We start from the raw sequence: 16,274 nt of genomic DNA, 5'->3' as shown, positions 1-16,274 counted from the left end.
GGCTCTCCATTGGCCCCATGACCCCCTCCAGAGCCAAGCCCTGCTCCTGGGTTTACGAGGCACACATGGTTTCTGCTCACACCCACTCCTTAATAAATTGAATGCACGTGGCACACCCTCCCCCTCCAGTCACCTGCTGGCCCAGACTGGTTTCCCAGCAAACCTGTGGGTTTAGAATGTCAGGAGGAATCTGAAACATTTCACCAGGCGCAGGTCAGCAAGAGGGCTTATTCATTACACTTATCTCCCATCTTTCTCTCCCAGGAGTTGGTGATTCACGCCCCCCCCTCCTCAGTTAATCCCCACGACGACCCTGTGAGGCAGGTGAAGAGGATGCGACTGACTTCAAGGTCCCCCAGATGAGCTTCCTGACGGAGTGGAGGATTCGAACCCTGCTCCCAGGTCCTAGTCCGGCACTCCAACCACTGCACCACACTGCCTTCCTGGAGTCCTCCTCCTCCTCCTATGGTGCAGCTCTATAAATTAAGTAGGCAAACAAATATGGGGGGGGAAACCAAACGGCCACTTGGAGGAGGATCTGAAATATTCCCCTTGAAGCTTGAATTTGTTTTATTCCGGCATTGTTTGACTGGGTGCTTTAATGTGCTGTAAACTAGGGGAAGCTGTCCCTGGAGAATTCCTGCCTCTCCTGCAGCTGTTTAAACGCACATCCACTGCAAGCCCCGCCCCCCCCACAAAAAAACACGCATCTCCCTTACCCCCCTCCCGTGTCCGTCTGGACGCGGCTCCCCAGTGACATCTTTCCCAACCCTACGAGGCACGGACTTCCGCCTTCCGGTCCTGAGGCCGACCTCCAGCCACTTCCGGTCCGGGACAAGCCCCTCCCCCAGCACGTGCGAGTGTTGATTCTCAGGGTTGAATTTCCACCCCTCCGCAAAACAAAAACAAACCTCACGGAAACAGCCCCCGCCCCCGCAGCTCATACAGTGCATTCAAAATAATTTCAAAATCCACAAAAGCTTAATCAACAGTCATTTATCAATTAGTATTTACTAATTAGTAATGTCGAATTATTATTACAGTATTCTTATTATTAACAAAATAAAAAAATTCCTTCCAGCAGCACCTTAGAGACCAACTAAGTTTGTGAGGAGACTCTTGAGAGTCCCATGGACTGCAAGAAGATCAAACCTATCCATTCTTAAGGAAATCAGCCCTGAGTGCTCCCTGGAAGGACAGATCGTGAAGCTGAGGCTCCAATACTTTGGCCACCTCATGAGAAGAGAAGAATCCTTGGAAAAGACCCTGATGTTGGGAAAGATTGAGGGCACTAGGAGAAGGGGACGTCAGAGGACAAGATGGGTGGACAGTGTTCTCGAAGCTACGAACATGAGTTTGACCAAACTGCGGGAGGCAGTGCAAGACAGGAGTGCCTGGCGTGCTATGGTCCATGGGGTCACGAAGAGTCGGACACGACTAAACGACTAAACAACAACAATAAGCAAAAATCTGCCCTTGTGGGGTTCTCCATCGGTCGGAGAATATATAAAAGAGGCCAACCAGAAAGGTTTGAGAAGCAAAGCCTTTACTTTTGCTGTTGCAAGAGGGTCCTTCCCCTCACGCAGGAGAACAAGGAAGGAACCCAGAACAAAAGAGAACCTCCACTTTTATCAGTTTTCCCATCACCAAGAAACACCCCCAAAATACATCATTCCTACATCACAGCTACATAATCAATACCTCACAAAAAGGGAGGGTTCAAGGTAGAAATCTGAGCACCTTTGACACCTCTCCTAGTCCTCCTCTTACCCCTCCCAGGTGTGAATTCCTAAACACAAAGAGAAATTAACAGTTTCCTAAAAGTTGATCACTATCTTTTGTTCGGAGGAGTCTTCCATTGTGAATGAGATGGCTAGTAGTCTGGCACCATTTATGGGGAAATGTCCAGTAGGCAGAGCCTCCGGTTTACAGGATTATGGCTCCCAAGTTGATAAGTCATGTGGAAATGTGTGTGTGATTCTGGTCAGAGAGAGTCAAAATGGTGTCAGTCAGGCCTGTCTTCCTGTGCTGCTTCAGACATGTGCCTGTACATTCATGTGCATGTTTATGAACAATTATATATATATATATATATATATATATAAAGGTAAAAGGTAAAGGGGCCCCTGACCATCAGGTCCAGTCGTGTCCGACTCTGGGGTTGCGGCGCTCATCTCGCTCTATAGGCCGAGGGAGCCGGCGTTTGTCCGCAGACAGCTTCCGGGTCATGTGGCCAGCATGACAAACTGCTTCTGGCGAACCAGAGCAGCACACAGAAACGCCGTTTACCTTCCCGCCGGAGCGGTCCCTATTTATCTACTTGCACTTTGACATGCTTTCGAACTGCTAGGTTGGCAGGAGCTGGGACCGGGCAACGGGAGCTCACCCCGTTGCAGGGATTCGAACCGCCGACCTTCTGATCAGCAAGCCCTAGACTCTGTGGATTAACCCACAGCGCCACCTGGTATATAACCTTAAAATTTACAACAATATGTATGAGCTTTCGTGTGCATGCACACTTCTTCAGATACACTCATTATTCAGATACACTTATTATTAAGAAAGCTACAGTTTATTAAAGGCACGGTGAAGTTACGTGCAACCCAAATGTAGTCACGTCTGCTCAGAAGTAAATCTCGCCCGTGTTCAATGGAGTTTACGCCCAAATAAGCGTGTACAAGATGAATCCTAAAAACGTATTTACTTGGGAGTAAGCCCCATTGGACAGAGGGGGATTTACTTCCCAGTAAAGCGACCTAGGATCGGGTTGAACTGCATACCTCTCCTCAGGCTCAGGAGGCAAATCACACCCACGCCGCAAAAAAGCCAGCGTAAACCTAGCTATGTCTACTCGGGGTGTAAATCCTCTTGAATTAAACAGGGGAGGGGTTGATAGATCCCAGGTAAGTGGGATTACGATTGTCAAATATACCTTCCCTGGGTAAATGAAAGGTAAAAGTTGCCACCTTCTATTCTCCCACTTTGCTCCTGGGGCTCCAACAGCAACCAGACAGGTAGATATCCACCAGGTTAAGCTTTCCCACTATTCCATGTCAGGCAAAGTTTTACCCAATTTTGAGGGCTGTGAAAAGTAGGTGAGCAGAGATTGGAATAGAAGGTGTCAGTTGTAAGAGGGGACAGCCCAGAGGGAACCCTAAACACCCCCCCAAAAAGAGAGAGAATATAACCAACAGGAAAATGTCTAGGGTTCAAATGCATATCTTTACGACGGTGCACCGACTGGGCAAAATCCACCAGGGTTGGTTTTCCTCCTGCAGAAATGGTGCTGTGGGGAGAAGCCACACCTGTTGAACTGCGGCCTGTGTTGTGGGTGTTCAGGGCAGTTTTTACCCGCACAAACAAAAGTTGGCTTCACAGGCCTGTAATTTACGCAGGCTTAGAAGCACCCCCTCCCTTTTGCTTTACCAATTGCGTTAAAAATTAAGTCACGTTCTCATAGGGGGAATCGCAGGTCTGTGTTGTCAGGGCTAGATGTTGAAATAAACAGTTAAAGCATTCTGAAAGCAGAATAATCATCTGAATCGGCGGATCATAATCAGAGTAAGCAGGTTCTCCTGACAATACCGTTTGAACGCCCTTTTTGTACATCTCTTCACGTGTAAAAGCAAGTGACCTCTGTATAGGCATCAATACTTTATGCCCCACACCCACCAAATTAAAAATATAATCACCCCCAACTAATGGGTGACCAATGTGGTAAATATCCATGGTCAAAGGTAACAAACAGCCAGATAAAGTGGTGGTTGGCAGATCGGGAACGCCAAGATGATTATCGGTTGTCTGATTAGACTCGCTAACCTTTCCTCGCATGATTGGCACGTGCCAATTTTGGTATGCAGCAAGGAAAAAAACACACACCGGATCATCACAGCTACATATGTTTAGCTGCTTCTTTCTACCAAACTTTGCAATTTATATATTCCCTATCTTGAACACTTTGAATTTCTCGTATTAATGGAAGCGCTCAAAGGGCCTTCTATGAAGCATTGTGGCTCCATGTATCCATTGTTGCCTTCCTTCTGGGGTTGGCGCCAGCCTTCTGCCGGAGACCAGCCTGTCTGGGGAAGCCGTGTGGGCCCTGATCCTTCACAAATCATTCACTTTATTGCGGGGAGGGGGGGGGAGCACCCTGAAGGACGCACACTTTTACTCTTTCAAGTGCTTCGGAACTTGTGGCAATTTTCAGTACCCCAGGACAATATTCTGAAAATTTATTTTTAAAGCCATTTTAAGAAATGCAAACTATCCATGTAGCTTCACAGGTAAAACCGAAAGCTGCAGGGAAGAAACAGCACAATACTGTATAAAACGTCACCCACCCACTACACTGGTCCACAGAAAGCAACCAAAATACTATGCTCAAAAGGCTGCAGGGATATACGAGCATCTCACGTAAGTGAGCCAAGCCACACAGGAGGAAGGCAAACCTCTGTTCTTCGACAAAGTTGCTAGCCATTTTGCTGCTGGCTGGAAGTAGAGCAATGGGAAGAGCCTGTGGCCCTCCAGATGCTGTTAGAATCCAGCTTCCACCCAGCGCCCCCCCCCAAATTGGGGATGGTGGGCCTGGCGAGATCTGGGGTGTAAACCCTCTGCTCCAGAAACAGAACCAGTTCAGATCCTGAGGATGCAGCAAAACTAAGTGTAGCAGCCGATCTTTGCAAGCCTAAAGGTAAAGGGACCCCTGACCATTAGGTCCAGTCGTGACCGACTCTGGGGTTGCGGCGCTCATCTCGCATTATTGGCCGAGGGAGCCGGCGTATAGCTTCCAGGTCATGTGGCCAGCATGACAAAGCCGCTTCTGGCAAACCAGAGCAGCACATGGAAACGCCGTTTACCTTCCCGCTGTAGCGGTTCCTATTTATCTACTTGCATTTTGACGTGCTTTCGAACTGCTAGGTTGGCAGGAGCTGGGACCAAGCAACGGGAGCTCACCCCGTCACAGGGATTTGAACCGCCAACCTTCCGGTCAACAAGCCCTAGGCTCAGTGGTTTAACCCACAGCGCCACCTGGGTCCCTTGCGTTACAGCAAGCCTACTCACAAGTAAATCTCGAGGAGTTCTGTGGGGCTTACCATGGGCCTAGCCAGGATTTTTGTTGGGGGAGCAGAACCCCCATTTGCTATGTATTTTTATTTATATTTCTTTAGAGGGGGGCAGCTGCCCCCTGCCCACCCCTTGGCTATGCAGCCTTCTCCCCCCCCCAAAGGCCCACTTACTAGCACACTCCTGGGCCTGTTTACTCAAGAGTAACTGTCAGTGGGTACAATAGGGCTCAATGCCAAATAAGTGCAGGAGCACATTTCCAGCGAAGGCAGTGGGGTGCTTGCTTCCGAGAAAGAATAGACTGGGCATCCACTGAGACAATTCCAGCTCAGTACTGCCTGCGCTGACTGGTAGCAGCTCTTCCAGCATTCCAGTCCGAGCTGGAGATGCCAGGGATTGAAACTGGCCAGGGCAGATGCTCAACCACTGCGTTACAGCCCTTCCTCTACAAATAAAACAAGATTCCAGTCCTCATGGGTGAATTAAACAGGAACACAGGAAGCTGCCTTAAACTGAGTCGGATCATTGGTCCATCTAGCTCCATACTGCCCACACTGGCTGGCAGCAGCTGCCCAGGGTTTCAGGCAGGGACACATGCCGAGCTTGACCCAATTGAACCCGGGGCCTTTTGCATGCAAAGCAGGTGCTCTGCTGAGCTGTGACCCATTCTCCAATGTTGCCCAACTCACACCTCCCATCAGAACCAGCCAGCATGCCCAATAGGAAGGGACAATGGGAGTTGTGACCCAGCCATTTCTGGAAGGCCCAACCTTGGCATAAGAAACATCCTTGTTTCTTCACATAGCAGATCTCTCTCTCTCTTTCTTGGCTCTGAGCTTTGGCCTTCTAAACAAAAACAAAGTCAACAGAAATCTCTTCCGACCCAAGGTTCCTCTCTCGAATCCGCCCTCCCTTTATATTTTGATTTTTTTCTTCTTCAAAAAACAAACCCAAAACCCAGCTTTGCTAAGTGGAAAGAATTTTCCACCCAGGCAACCGCTGCAAGAAAGATAAATCTGACGATTCCCCCTTAAATCACACTTCCTCGCCCTTGCAAAACTACCCACAAACCACACAAACACAAACACTTTTCCTGCTTTTTCCAGGCTTCATAAAAAAACACCTCTTAATTTAACGTTTGCAGAGAGAGATGGTTACCTGTCACGCAGCAGCTACTTTTAAGGGCTCAGCTCCGTAGAAAACAGACCTAGATTTCTCCACCCCTGACACCAGCCTTGGAAGAAAAACCTTAGCCCGCCCACTGCAGGAAATTTGGATGGGAGCCCAGGACTGACATCTGTACCGTATTCTCATTAAAACAGCATGCATGGGAAAAAAGAAAAACAGAATGAGGGCAACTTGTTTTCTCCCCACAGTGCCAAAGGGTTTGAGCCTCCTCCACTGTTTGACGGGGGAAATGGGTACAAGTGGTTTGTATGTTAGGTGAGGAAGGGAGGTTTCTGCCATGTTCCTCCTAAAGTTAAGGGGGCAGGCAAATCCCCACACCTCAAGAGAAGTGACATGATAGGTGTTTATAAAATTATGTCCAGCCTTGGAGGAAGTGGATTAAGTTTCTTCTTCCTCTCTCGTAACGCTAGAACATGTTCGGAATTTCAGGGCAGAGAAAAGAAAGTCATTCTCCACACGGTTAAACTGCGGAACTCACTGCCACAAGGTGCAGCGATGGCCACTAGCCCCAGATGGCTTTAAGAGAGAATTAGACTGATTGGTGGAGGATAAAGACCTATCTTTCAATGGATACTAGTCATGTTCTTCCTCCAGAAACAGACACAGCGATGCTTTTGAATACAGTACTAGTTGTTTCCGAGCACAATTCAAAGTGTTGGTGCTGACCTTTAAAGCCCTAAATGGCCTTGGTCCAGTATACCTGAAGGAGCGTCTCCACCTCCATCATTCTGCCCAGACACTGAGGTCCAGCACCGAGGGCCTTCTGGCAGTTCCCTCGGTGCGAGAAGCCAAGTTGCAGCGAACTAGGCAGAGGGCCTTCTCGGTGGTGGCGCCTGCCCTGTGGAACGCCCTCCCAACAGCTGTCAAACAGGAAAATAACTACCAGACATTTAGAAGACATCTGAAGGCAGCCCTGTTCAGGGAGGCTTTTAATGTTTAATAGATTATTGTGTTTTATTTTTCTGTTGGAAGCCGCCCAAAGCAGACTTTGCCCGATTCCTTAAAGTGAGTGTTGCTTGCTCAGTCAGAGTAAAAGGAACTCAAATCCACAAGCGCCTGGCACCTCGAAATAAGGTTTTTGGGTACTCCATATTATTCGTACTCATGGCTGTGAATCTGCCCCCTCCATTCTGACAAAGCTGTTTCATATTGCTTGTTACTGTAAGAACAAGTGTTGAATAAGGGACTGGAAGCCACCTTAATTCTCATGTGGCCCTTCAGACTCCTTTGCCTGGCCCTCGGTTTTTTCCCTAGCCTGCTGTTAAGCCCTGCCCCACATCAGCCTTACCAGTGGGGCTTTTGCCTGGCAAAAAGGAGTCATTGTACTGTGGGCGCTGCCTCTGGCCAAACTTGAGCTGCAACTTATCTCTGCACTTTGGAGCCAAGAATTCCTAGGGGCAGCAAAGGCACCTAACACTCTTCTGCTCTCACCAGATCAAAGGAGGGCGAGCACTTAAAAGGACTCTGCCACAATGAAATTCCTTTGCCACCTATATTGGATCCGGCTTAAGGTACAGAGGGATTTCGGTAAGGCAAACCAACTCTCCCAGTCAGGTCCAGCAAACATTGAGAAATGCTCCCCCACCTTTGGGCAGGAGGTGCCTTTAAGGCTTTGGGATTCATCTACTGCCAGAATCGTTTCCCACAAAGGTGTGATTTCAAAACCAGCTCGAGTTGCCACCGTTTATAGTTTCCAGCCAAATAATCCCACAGGCAGGATTGCCAACTGTGCTGGGTATTAAGATAGTGCTCTTAATACTCTACATTAGGAGTAGAGATCCTTTCTCAAGCTCAAAGGTCAGATCTCCTAAATGGGCAATCTTCCAGGGACAAGATTATAGATCATGGTTCCCTGAAACCAACAATCATTGGGAGCTGCCCTTTATCACAAACCTACAGCTCGTCCTCTAAAAATACAAGCTTCTAGTCCTCATGGTTGGGAATGAAGGGGTGATTTAGTTAGAAACACACATTGTTCCGTGTAGCACAGTGTCAGCTGCACTGACCAGCAGTGGCTCTCCAGGGGTCAGGCAAGAAGCCCTGCCTGGAGATGCAGCTGGGATCAAATCTGGCACCTTCTGCATGCGCAGCAACAGTCCCAGCCGTGAGCCGTGCTGCCACAGCCTCACTGCCGCGTCAGAGAAAGTATGCCTCTGCACAATGCTGGAATCTGCTGCGCTCAAGCTAAATGGACCACTCCCCTGATTCAGCAGGGAAATTCTCGTGCTCTACTGCCTCAAGAGGCGGCATTGGCACATAAAGGCTGCTCCGCATCTCTGCACATGCGCCACCAACCCTCGAGATGGCAGGCATCAATTTTGCTTGCCCAGCTATAGGAGGGAACAAGGGAGCAAAAGGAAGGCGGCTTGCTGGCGCCACCTTGTGGAGCGCCAGAGGGCCAATTTCCATTAACACTCAGTGCACCGAAAAACAAGAGGCATATTGCAAGGGGTCCACCTCGCTGGAGAGGTGTGCTGGTGCAACTCTGCATGCTTCCATGCACGCAGCTGCACGGCGCCCTTTGCAGGATGTCAGAGTTCATTCATATCACAAGGGAGATGCAGGGGATATATTTTCTCCCCAATCCTTTTAAAACTGGAGAAGTCAAGAAATGAACCTGGGACCCCTCTGCAATTAAAGCAATTGTTCTATAACTGAGCCACGCACACCCCAATTTTTTTTTACCACCCTGCCTCAACTCAAAATCTGGGAGGTGGGGAATCAACCTGCCCTGGGCAGGATTGCACTCCCCTAGTAGGAGCAAAATTGCAGCTTGGGGGTGGTTCCAGGAGTCAACAGTAGATGGCCTGGCCACTGTACTCCCAAGCTCTGCCAACTTGCAGCAGCCAGTCTCCTTGCTGGAGTTCCCTTCAGATCTCAAGTAATTCATTTTTAAAAAGCGACGTTGTTTGCCAGTTCTTAAAGCATTAAAAGACCCAGGCCCCAAATACCCGAAAGACTGCCTCCTTCCCTACATGGACCCTTCTGGGTGTTAACATTGACCCAGGGTGTGTTTGTGTGTGTGTGCCCTGGGAGAGGGTGCTCCTTGTGGCGTGTCCTGCATGGTGTAAACGCTGGCTTCCGACAGCAGAGATGTACATTCTCGGGACCCCCACCTTAATTCTGTGTTTTAAAGTTTTTAATAGTGTGTTTTGATGTTGCAACCGGCTCTGGGACCTTAGGGCGAAGGGTCAGTAAATCATCATCTGCAACCGAGCACCTCTCCGCTCCATAAGCAATAGTTCTGACTGACCACTCACCCGTCCACAATGGGATTCAAATCTGAAGGCGTATTCCTGGAACTGGAGTTCACTCCAGCACCTTTGCTCCCTCCTCTGACAGGAAAGAGCTGTGGCGTAGTGGCAAGGCGAATTACTTTGCATGCAGAAGGTCCCAGGTTCAATCCCTGGGAGAGATGCACTCCCTGAAACCCTGGAGCGCTGCTGCCAGCCAGTGTAAGCAATATCGAGCTAGATGGTCTGATACTGCAATACATGTTAACTGGACGGAATAATGGTTTTAACGGTCATCGCTTTTAGAATGTTTTAATTGTTTTCACTTTGCTTTTAAATTGTTTCTCTGTTCACCTCCCTGGGAAGGGAGAATGTAAATTCAATAAATAATAACGGTAATAACTTCTAAGAAAACAACCTTCTAAATAACAATAATTTGTTCTCAAACTACTAATTTCAGGGTTGCCAGGGACAGAACTTCAGCCATCAAATGGGCCTGGCTAAACGGCACATATTTTAAGTTTCTTAATTCCAGTGGGTCTACTCTTGAGTAAAACCTGACCAGCACCCTATGTTCTTGACAGCACTGCACTGGGTTCATTATGTTAGTGACTGCAAAGTCTTAAAAGTGTCAAGCTGTACCATAAAAACACTTCTGAGTATCAGTTTATTTTTTGTTTTTTTTAACCTTAATATACATTTATACAGGCCATAATAAAAATTATGCAACAGGATTTTGTTTTTGTTTCAGTTATTACGCTACGGGGAGTCAAGAATAAATGCATGCAGTTACAAAGAAGAGGTAGTAGAAACACAGTATTAAAGACCTAAAAATACAAATGTTGTATAAATTAAAAAGAAAAAAAAACTTTCAAATTAACTGCTGGAATTTCTCATACAGATAAATAAGGTAAACAGTACATTACATTGTCAAACCAAAGAAAATAAAAACAAGGGTGGGGGGAAAGGAGACCCACCCATACACACACATACGCGGTCATCAGTTCATGGAAACAGATGGTGTCTGAATGTCAACGACCTCCCTGCCAAGAAGGCCTGGCCAGTACAAAATTAAGGTTCCAAATGATTTTGTTTTGAAGAATGGGGTGTATTCAAGTGTCCAAGTGATGATAATCTACATATTTTTTTAAAACAACAACAAGCCAACTCTCAAAATGAAGAGGGGTCATTTCCAGAGAAACTAAGTTGCCTAGATAATGAATTCACAAAAGCCACCTGAAGGCATGTCTGAAGGGGGGGGGGGAGCAGCTGTAGGAAGTGTCGAAGTGTCCTCAAAAGTCACTCAGAAACCACCCTGATTTTTTTAATGCTCTTCTGCTACTGTAAGGGGAGGAAAGTCTACACCACAACACCACGCAGAGTCCCAACACTGCGTGTGTCAGAGAACCCTTTATGCAGTTTTAAAGGAGCAGACTGAAACTGCAGCACGTCTCTTCTGATATTAAGGGGGGGGAGGAGAGACAGGATTAAGGGGATACCTACTGATAAATACAGGCAGTAAACACACAAGTTCCACATGCTACAACAGAACTAAGCAACCAAACTTGTATAAATGGGGGGAAGTGGGGAAGAACAGCAAGCCAGCGGGGGCTTTGCAACGCCACCGAAATGCTCTGGAGTTGTGGCCAAGTTACTCAAGTATTAGACAAACGGGTATATAAAAAAAGGGAAAAAGTCCTCCTGAAGACAGGTATGTACAACTTTGCCTGAAAGTTTCCTAAGACGCTACATTTGAAATTTTGGAAAGCGTTTTTTCTTTTCTGGATGATTTCAGGAAGGGCGGTGGTTCCCCCCCCCCTCAAAAAGCATACAGTGAAATCGAATGGTTTCCTCTAACCTGCTCCAGCAAAAGTTAGTTGTTGTGCCTTTTCTGCTTAAAAAAAAAAGTCCCCGTCCCCCCCAAAAAGAAGAGTATAGTTTTGTTTTGAGTAAATTAGTGCAATATAAAGTATTTTGGGCCAGGATATTCAGGAAGAAGACAAAACCACCAAGCTTTTATATCCACGATAACTTCTCAAACTGGTTTCAGGGATTCCAAATGGATCTCCCTCAAAGTAAAATAAAAAAGAAGACCCCCCCCCCTCGCCCAGGTCCATCATTTCTCCTCGTCTTTTTCCAAAAGGTGCTGTTTCTTCTTATGCCTGATGGGCTTGAAGAAGTGCTATTTACAAGACATGAGCTCAGGTCCAAATCTAGCATCAGCCTCAAAAGCTCCACAAGACACAGGCTTGCAGTTAACACTGTTCTCAGCTTCCTCCCAGAGTCTTGTTCCAAAAAGAAAACTCTTCCAGCCCTGTTGCTCCCTGAGCAGGAAGAGCCTGCGATTTTGGACCTTGCCCAAAGACGGGAAGTTCCATTCTTTGCTCCATCCTTTCATAAGAAATCATAATAATTACGCCAATTCGCCGTCCCCGACCGAGGCTTTGTGGAAAGGTTCTGCTGGAAATGGAAAGACGAGCCTTTTGAACCTGGCTGCTCAGTGAAAGATGGAGAGGGGTGCGCAAGATTTAAGTCATAAGGCAAGTCTCCTCCGAGATAGTTCAGGGTTTCTTCCCCTCTGCGAATCAACCATGTTTCTCTTTTCTCTTTGGTAGAAAACCCACAGAAATGTAAAAACCTGTCCTCCTGTTGCAACAGGGGCAAAGGTGGTAATTTGGCTGTAGTGGAACATCTGCCAAGTGGTCCCGGGCGACTTGCCTACTGTTCGTAAACAGCCACTGCGCTGCAGCAAAGGGCCGAGAGCCTGCGTTCAATACTCGCTTTATCTGAAAGCAAAGGAGAACGTGTTAAAAAGAGGTTGACACAGGTGAACCTGCAAGAAGCGCTTGTATTGAAACCTTAACAGGGGATTCTTTGGGATGCTGAGGCTCAGAGCAACATGGCTTGCTCCAGATTATCGGAAAGGAGCCACATCGCGAGGGGGACGCCCCACACCGCCAAACCGACTTACATTTGTTAATGTTTTCTATATCAACTGGGTCTTGTATTATCTTTGCCAGGCCTTCCAGCAACAGAGCCGCTTTGTGGTATCGGTATGCAATGTCTTCTGTCTGCTGAAACATCTCGTCCAGGGCAGCTGCCTGTACCTGAGACGGGTTGAAGAGACTGATCAAGCCCAGGGGCTAAGAAAAAGGGGGCACTCAAAGCAGTGACCTGCACGGAAGGCAACCTCCACCCACCGCAGGGACTGCAGGAAAGAGCCTGGTTTCATTCCTACTTCATGGCTGTTTAATGAAAGCCATCTGTCGAGTGGTAAAGGACATGACTGAGGACCTGGGTTCTAATCCCACTCCTGTCAAGGGCAACTTTGTGCCCCTTTCTCAATCTCTCGGCTTAGCCTCTCTCCTCACAGTAGCTGCTGAGATGATACAATTGTGCCCGGGGGGGGGGGGGGAGAGCACACACTTGACATCATTGGTAGAAAGTAAGAACATTAGAAATGTTGGCCCGCAAGAAAAAAAAACTGGGTGAGGGGAGAGAGCTCTTTTTTAATGGAAGAACTGGAACACTGGGAAAGCTTGTGTGAATTTTTATTTTGCAATGAGTGAACGCTCCTCCGCTTTGTTTGAAGCTCCTGCATCTTTTGGAAACCTCGGAACCTTTCTATTTTGCCCAAGACCACCAGGGAGTCTCTCCCTGAGCCTCCAACCATGTTACCCAGGGTACCATTACTAGAAAAGCTTCCCTCTCCCACAACTGGTATTGTGTGCGACACCCCAGAGAATTAAAACTAATGACTGTTTAAGTCTGACGAAATATTAGCCAGACAACATGCAGAAATGGCACCTTCTGTTAACTTCTGAGACATACAAAGAAGGCATTAACGAATGGAAAAAAGAAAGCCCAATTTAATTAATCCCGAGAGTGCCACCTAATTTGTTTGCGTGCCTCTTTCAATGGAAATGCCCCTCACTGCTTTTATGTTCCCCAGAAAGGCAAAGGCAAGGAGGGAGCCCACATGTGGCTTTTGAACATGACTGTGGCAAGATTCTCAGTGAGTGCCAGAAGCTCACTTATTCAGAATCCCGTTTCCCATGATAGTTGGTGACCTCTCTCTATATCCCACATCCACTGAGAGATTTGCTTGTGAATAAGGAGGCTGAGCCCTGGAGCTCTGAGGGGCAGAGACAGACAGGAACCCCCCCCCCCAAAAAAACCTCCTGAAAGTCCTCCTTATCTTTTACCCACAAGGGGATCAGATACAGGAGCCAAATGCAGCCCTCCAAGACACTCTTTATCTGGACCTGCCCTTTTGTCCCAGCCCTGCTTTGCATCCTCCTTCAGTGCTTTTGCAAGGCTGCAAAGTGTCTGATCATGCCTCTCACTGGCCTGGGTGGAGGCTAGAAGGGTGTGAGAGACAGCAAATGCAGAAACCAGCCTCCTGGACAAAGGTGACATGTGTTCACTGCTCCACCCACATTTGCCTCTGGCTCCGCCCACCACTTCTATATAGCCTTCTCCCCACCCACCCCCTTTACCATTTCCACAGCACAGCTGTAGATGAGCTTCTCGGCCGTGACGCTGTTGATTTCGTCGGCGAACCTCTGCTTGTCCGAAAAGAACCGGTTCAGCTTTCCCGTCAGCTTCTTGCACATGGCGATGCAGAACTTGTACCTCTCGTTCAGGTTTTTTACCACTGCAGGGAAGAAAGCAGCTGTGAAATAGGGAGGGGGGCACTGGCCTGCTCCTGCCACATCCGGAATAGCAGGAAGGGCATATGCTGTCAGCCATTCAAAGCCTCTTGCGGCTGATGCCCTACAGACCTTGACAAGCTCCTGGGCCTGTTCATGGGGTCTGGGAAGCTTCCACCGCCACTTCTGGGTCCTAGCAGATTGCCTTCTACCGAGCCAGACCACTGGTCCATTGAGCTCAGAACTGCCCGCTCTGACTGGCACCAGCTCTCCCGAGTTTCAGGCAAGGATGCGTTCCTAGCCGTACCTGGAGATGCCACTGGGGACGGAACCTGGGACTTTCTGCATGAAAGGCAGCAGATACTCGACCTGTGAAAAGTCTCAGGTCCTGTCCCTTGCAGCATCTCTTGGCAGGGCTGGGAATGTCCTGCCACCTGGGATCCTGGAGTGCCTGCTGCTGGTTGATTGCAAACCCCACTGAGCTAGACGGATCAAGGGTCTGGGGCTCCGTGCCCTGGGGGCAGCCCCACACACCTTGCTTCACTGCGGTGGAGAGGTTCAGCTTCGCCGACTTGATCTGCGCTTTGGCTAGGTGCAAGGAGGATGCCAGCAACTGGGCAGCTTTCATGTACAGGACCAGCTGCTCAACTTGCCTGGAGAAAAGAGAAATGGGTGCATTTTGTTAGGAGAGGAGCTGCCACTTCCCCAATACCCTTTGCAAGCATTAAAAAGCAAGGAAGAGAGAGAAAAGCAGCTTGGGCACTGGCCCATTGCATGTGGAGCGTGAAGAGACATCCTTGCGCAGCTCACCCTCAGAAGGTGAGCTCACCCTCAGAAGGACTACCCCCCCCCCAAAAAAACCTTCATTGCTCATTGGCAACATGGAAAGACTTGGGCACACTGGCGCTGGGCAGCTCAACAAAGACCAGCCTCCCGGGGTCTGATGGGTGGGTACTTACCCCCAGTCTTTGCTCAGCTGGCTGATCTGATCCACTACCACACTCTCCTGGATCTGATAGACAGACACCGCCGAGGAGCAGAGCTCGGGGTTCCCGCTTCGGACAGCGGTCAGGTCCAGGACACACTCCGTGAAGGCCAGCATCAAGTTTAGGTGGCGCAGGGTGTCTGTGTGCTCCCTCTGCCAGGAGGGAAGAAGCAGAGAGAGCCCTGCTTAGCATCAAGAGTTAGCAGGCCACCACCGCCAAACAGCCCCTTCCCTAGAGTGCCACCCACTGGAGTGCCAAGGTCCCTCTCTCTTTACAAAGTTTTAAGGTGGGTGCTGAAAACCTTCCTGCCCCCCCCCCCGCAAAAAAGTAAAAATAAAAATCTTAGAAGGCATTTAATGGCAAGGGTTGTAAGCTTTGGATCTTGTCTGACAATAGTTAAGTATTGGGGAGAAGTGTTACAACACACACACACACACACACACACACACACACACACACACACACACACCAGGCATGGGGAATCTACAGTCCTTCATCCCTGGCCACTGGTCATGCTGGCTGGGGCTGATGGGAGATGTAGTCCAACAAAGTCTAGAGGGCCACAGGCTCCCCCTGCCCTTGCCTTTAGGGATCCTCACTGTTACAACCTCCTTCAAAAGCATAAATGAATTTTATCTGTCAATATTATAAAACCTAAACTGCTTTAACAACGTACGTTTAATTTATTTAACAGGGATGGGACACCTGTGGTCTTCCAGCTGTAGCTGCAGCCCATCTCCAGTCATCCCTGACAGTTGACCCTGCAACACCTGGAGAAACCCCAGCCCCAATACATAGTAACATATACTCATTCTTAAGTTGCCGCTGTTCCTTACCTCCATCAAAGTCTCTTCCGGCAGTTCTGGCGCCTCAAAGGTGATAAACCCCTCTAAGCTGGGAGGTGAAGTGCCATAAGGCATGTACTTCAGGCACGGAGCCGCCTCTGCTCCGGGGGGAGAGGATCCCATGTAAACACCAGGAGGGGAGCCCATGAGGACCCGGCCGCTGGTAGAACACAGAGACCCTCCAGAGCTGTTGGAGCCGACTGGAAAGGTGGGGAGGGGAGAAAGAAACACACACACACTTGTTTCAGCCCAACGACTTTGGCTGAGTTCCAAGCTCCCTGCCCCAGGTGAAAATCAGCTGCAAAT

At 48.6% G+C, this 16,274-nt stretch overlaps 2 protein-coding genes across 7 annotated transcripts in view; both read right to left on the bottom strand.

Annotated features, from left to right (window-relative positions):
• ALDH3A2 (aldehyde dehydrogenase 3 family member A2) overlaps positions 1-6,319 on the bottom strand; it is a 31,545-nt gene extending 25,226 nt beyond the window's left edge. Inside the window, exon 1 of one of the 3 annotated variants that reach the window (XM_035138916.2) lies at positions 6,223-6,319. Coding sequence is in view for 2 of the 3 variants with exons in the window: in XM_035138914.2 (XP_034994805.1) it covers positions 720-760 (41 nt within the window). In the remaining variant the exon portion in view is untranslated. Of the gene's footprint in view, positions 1-719; positions 820-6,222 lie in introns of those variants that run through there. The other 2 variants (XM_035138914.2, XM_035138917.2) reach the window with 2 other exon arrangements.
• A 3,806-nt stretch (positions 6,320-10,125) lies between these two features.
• The window catches only part of ULK2 (unc-51 like autophagy activating kinase 2), a 73,621-nt gene continuing 67,472 nt past the window's right edge, over positions 10,126-16,274 (bottom strand). For all 4 annotated transcript variants that reach the window (XM_035138909.2, XM_035138911.2, XM_035138910.2 and 1 more), the window contains 6 exons: positions 15,960-16,168; positions 15,097-15,275; positions 14,672-14,790; positions 13,985-14,142; positions 12,457-12,592; positions 10,126-12,271 (listed from right to left, as the gene is read on the bottom strand). In XM_035138909.2, the coding sequence (XP_034994800.2) occupies positions 12,204-12,271; positions 12,457-12,592; positions 13,985-14,142; positions 14,672-14,790; positions 15,097-15,275; positions 15,960-16,168 (869 nt within the window). In that variant the 3' untranslated portion in view covers positions 10,126-12,203. The remainder of the gene's footprint in view (positions 12,272-12,456; positions 12,593-13,984; positions 14,143-14,671; positions 14,791-15,096; positions 15,276-15,959; positions 16,169-16,274) is intronic.

Source organism: Zootoca vivipara, chromosome 15, assembly GCF_963506605.1.
Source record: "Zootoca vivipara chromosome 15, rZooViv1.1, whole genome shotgun sequence".
Lineage (NCBI taxonomy): Eukaryota > Metazoa > Chordata > Lepidosauria > Squamata > Lacertidae > Zootoca > Zootoca vivipara.
The sequence above is the reverse complement of the archived record's forward strand: the minus strand, read 5'-3'. Positions and strand labels throughout refer to the sequence as shown.